Raw genomic sequence first — 4,485 nt, forward strand, 5'->3', positions numbered from 1 at the left:
TCTCTCGTATCTGTCGTTTTCTCTCCTGCCGGTATTCAATTATTTTCTGGCACTTTCACTTCCTCACCTCTTCATTTCCTTCCGGATCTAACTTCCGCTACTACCTCTCGCCTTCTCATCCCCCCTCCCTTAGCAAGCAAGCTTGCGTGTCGGCATGACTGGGGGCAGCTGTCCCAACGCATGAGCAACATCTCGCTGTCCTCCGGCACGGACTCCGTGGGCCACATGGATCGCGGCAGCAGCTCCAGTCTCGCTAGCAGCGCCACCGTTGGCACCAACACCATCACCAGCGGCATTTCCAAGGAGTGCGCCAATTACCCCGTCGGCAGTCAGTCGGCCCGTCCATACGTCCAACTGCCGGGCATACACATTTCCAACCCTCCCCAGTACGAGCCAGGGAATATGCAGGAAATAGACGCTGGCAAAATGGCGCACAACGGCAAGGCACTCACAGGGCGCTACAATGGCACGCCCACCTATGGCTTCGACAACGAGCAGAACTACTGCCTGGTAAGAGGCTCCTGCATATCTGTAAATCTAGCCGATTCTATGCTCAATCTCAGAATTCCCAACAGTTGCCGTCTCCAATGCCCCCTCCACCATACGCCTTGGCACGCGTGAGCAGCACACGCAACTTCGAGCTCGAGAACCACACACCGCCGGCATGTCCCGGCTCTGGACCCATTGCCATGACGAACGCCATGAACGGCGCCTCCGCGATGGCGTGCGGTGAGTGTGGACGCCCCCAGCCCCTTGGCTCTTCTTTAAGACCGACCCCTAATGTTAATACCTTTCTTTGCATGGGGCAGCATTGACATGACTCTGGACAAAGCGGTGCGCGTGCTCAATCAGCGCAGCATGGTGGCAGTTGCTCTATCACGCAACTGCAGCAACTCGGCTTTGATACACCCCAATGTACGCATCTTGCAGAGCGGCGCTAAAGTCGAAATAGTCACCTACGACGGCATGAAGGGCAATAACTTTGTGTGAGTGGGAATGGCCCTTACCCCAACGTGGAATCTTTTGAATCCTTTGAATTATCTTCCCATTACAGTCGCTATGCCAAGATGTGGTACAAGGGTGTGAGCTTCACCAGCGAGGCGTGCGCTCTCATCTACCTGGTGGACACAGCCGGGACGCGCACCACAACCGACACTTTCACTGATCTGACCAAGGACTACACCCTGGCAGTGTTCTATGAGTGAGTCCCCCCGGCCAATTGCATCGCTTCTTATTTGGCTAATTTCGATTTAATTCCCGAACTTCTCGCAGCGACTCGCTGCATGATCCCTCTTATATGGCTGAAGCCCATGACGTGATTGCCAATTCAGCTTACACCTGTACCGAGGATGGCACTGAGATCTATGACATAAACGGATTTCGCATCACCCAGGCAGCCGATGGCCTGGTGAAGGTCACTCGTGTGGACAACAAGTGCTTGATTCGCACCAGTCCCGGCAATGGATCGGCCACTTTGACCACACCTGGCATCCATTGCACTGCCTCTCTGGGCAAGACCTCGCATCTGTTTGTTCGGTGAGTGTCAAACCGATGCTCTCAACCTCCCCCTCCCCCTGCCCCTCGCCCATCATCCTGCTCTGCTAACTTCCGTTCTGTTCTGTCCTTTGTAGTCGCAATGAGAAGCGCATGCACTTCGATGGATCCTGTTTCATTGTACGCAACGCCGGACACTCCGCCGGCTTCAATGAGAACAACCTGCTCATTGTCTACTGAGCGGCGTTCGTAGTCCGGAGATAGAAACGGCGCAGTGGTAGCCCATCCCACACGCACACACTCACACATGTCAACACATTTCACCTGGAACACATACATAGACACCTACAGCAGCACACTTGAGGGACCTTGACGTGGAGAGAGGGATTCAGTTAGGATCCCGGAATTTAGGAATATCAAAATCAATTTGGGAAATAAGTTAGAAAGCAAATATGTTCGTACAAACACCAGCACCACACCACACCACACACACACACACCTCAGCGAAGGAACTCAGCCCAGTCCTATCTGGGTTCCGATTGCTCGACATGGGCGCAACATAACCACACCACCAACCCCCAGGGAATACTAGTTGTCTTTCGTTTACCATTGCCTACATATATATCATGACGTATATATGCGTGTATTAATAGTTGTTATTGCAAATCGGGTGCGCTTTCCTGCTTCCCCAAATCAGTTGGCCAAATCAGACCGATCTCAAGCTGAAGCGGAACCAATCAGAGCCGAATCGCATCGAACAGGGCCGTGCCAGCGTTTGGTGTTCAAAAAAAGAAACATCGTTTTTCTACTCGTTTCTATTTCGGCTTTTTCAGTTCTTCTAAATTGTTTCTTTTACGCAGTTCAGTTCTAAATTTTGTTTGATAGACTTTAAAAATGGCAAAACTCAAGGAAAAAAAGTTTAAAGAAATATCTCCCAAAAAAAAATTTACAAAATTATGCACAGTTGGTGCGTCTGATTAAGCAACGTGTATTCAACAATTATAGTAAATCAGAGGACTAGTTCTCTTGGGCGTTACGTTTAGGCAACGTAACGCCAGTGCCGATACATTATTTCTAAGCTACCAGTTCTTTCAATGCAATCCAATAATGTTCATCCACCCCCGTAGCATACAGACACTCGAACACGTAACCCATAATCACACACACCGCACACTCTTTACAAGAGGCAAAAGAAAGTGAATTATTTGCAAGAGGCACAGCGCCAGCCACATTTAAAACAGCCGCAGGACACACATGAAAGATAGAACAGATCCTGTGAAAGGTAGAAAGTGAGAGTTTATTAAATTAACCCCAATTGTAATTTGATTAAAAGACACTTGTCCTGTGAGGAGGACAATGAAAGAAACCCCCATACAAACACAAAACATAGGCTTAATATATACATAAATACGATGGCATGTCCAATTATAATACAAAGTTAAGCCCAGTGTGAAAAACCGGGATTAGCCTTACGTCAATCTCCAACACCTAAATTTTCTATCATGTAAAGAGAAATTCATGTGCCCCAAAATCAATACTATGGAAGTATAATAAATTTAAAATGCAATCTGTTCATTCAATAAAATAATTTATTCCTCCAAAAGAATGGTGGAGCAATGGAGCTCGTTTCGTTTCCTACCCTCCATCCTTTGCTAATTTCTTGGTGGAAAGAAAATGTCGACTGCCTCCTGCCCCGTGCCTTTATGTGTTCGAGTATTTATGTACCTTCTGTCATACATGGCCGGGGGTATCGTAAATTTACAACAAAATTGTCTTATGGCCCCACTCCATAGGCCCTCCTGGCCCCCCTCAGGCGGAGCTTGGCGTTTACGCCGTCACCTGAAGTGCCATCAGGAGTTGGACAATTTCAGGCCCTAGACGACAGTTTGGTTCGGTTTCCCATCTTTAAGAGAACTTGGAATTTAATCATTTAAATTTCTGTGAGGATTTCCAAGAAAATAAATTTGAATATCTGCCGCTATAGAGTTTATATTTAAATCCGATTTAATGTAAAAGCGGATTACGCTCTTCCATTTTGAAGGGACTTCGGATAAGCCCTATCTTCGGAGACATCGGGATATGGAAGACCTTTTTGATCTCCAAAAACCAAGCTTCGCGGGGATACAAATATTTCGTTGAATTTTTAATCGCACATTTACGACATAGCTGTTTTTATTTTATCGTAGCGTGACAGCCCTGGGCGGCCAGTGTGTACACTCTTTTGGACTACAATATTGTTTGTCTTGCTGTTGACATCGGTAAATTAGGCAAATGGAAGGAAAAGTACATTGATATTTAATTAGTAAAATGTCTTGAGCCTTGTCGTTACCTGCAAACTAATCCAAATGCACAGGGATATCGGATCGACTGTCATGCAGACTAAAGTTTCCAACAAACTTAACCTGGATCTGGAGGTGGAGGTAGGCACGCGGCGCGGATGCTACAGCGCTGGCTGTGGCTGTTGATAAAGATTATTGGATAATGTCTTGGCGGAACTATCTGCCACGTCTGTCTCTGTCATAAGAAGAAAGTTGTTCCATGGTTAGAGATACACAAAGAGAGAGAAAGAGAGATGCATACGGAAAGTGTGTGAAAGCGTGGAGCAGTGAGAGCGGGTGCGGAAGCCACAGCGTGGATACAGAAGCAGCGGTAAGTACAAATAGCCCAACCAGGGAAGGATCAAAATATTGATGTCTGGAATGGCTTTATTCAAGTGTGAGAGCCTAACTGGGACTCGTGCGAGCAAAGGACCGACCCCACATATGTATCTGTGGCATATTCAATGCTCACGCTTGTGTGACTGCGCCCCTGCGAGTCCTTGTCTGCATCCATTTGCCGCTCGCACCCGTGTGTCCAACATCAAAAGCTTTTCACACTTAATTGGGCGTAAAATTAAATCAGAATTGATTAGAACACTTGAATGACAACAGCCGTGGCCGTGTTGCTGATGTCAATGGCATCAGAGAGAGCCGCATCCTGCCAGCATCCAAG

The 4,485-nt window shown here is 47.5% G+C and overlaps 1 protein-coding gene across 1 annotated transcript; it reads left to right on the forward strand.

Moving 5' to 3' along the window:
• Positions 1-225: 225 nt before the first annotated feature.
• On the forward strand, positions 226-1,540 carry LOC117194808. Its single transcript, XM_033399291.1, has 5 exons — positions 226-510; positions 576-724; positions 810-986; positions 1,055-1,201; positions 1,273-1,540. The coding sequence occupies exons 1-5, from the start codon at positions 226-228 to the stop codon at positions 1,538-1,540; spliced, it is 1,026 nt and encodes a 341-aa protein (XP_033255182.1).
• The last annotated feature ends 2,945 nt before the right edge of the window (positions 1,541-4,485 follow it).

Source organism: Drosophila miranda, assembly GCF_003369915.1.
Source record: "Drosophila miranda strain MSH22 chromosome Y unlocalized genomic scaffold, D.miranda_PacBio2.1 Contig_Y3_pilon, whole genome shotgun sequence".
In the NCBI taxonomy this organism is placed as follows: domain Eukaryota; kingdom Metazoa; phylum Arthropoda; class Insecta; order Diptera; family Drosophilidae; genus Drosophila; species Drosophila miranda.

Excerpts from the sequence above, each read along its gene's own strand:
- LOC117194808 (XM_033399291.1), top strand. The coding sequence starts at position 226 with ATGGATCGCGGCAGCAGCTCCAGTCTCGCTAGCAGCGCCACCGTTGGC. Across the intron at positions 725-809 it reads AACGGCGCCTCCGCGATGGC|CATTGACATGACTCTGGACA; the intron begins GTGCGGTGAGTG and ends TGCATGGGGCAG. Across the intron at positions 987-1,054 it reads ATGAAGGGCAATAACTTTGT|TCGCTATGCCAAGATGTGGT; the intron begins GTGAGTGGGAAT and ends TTCCCATTACAG.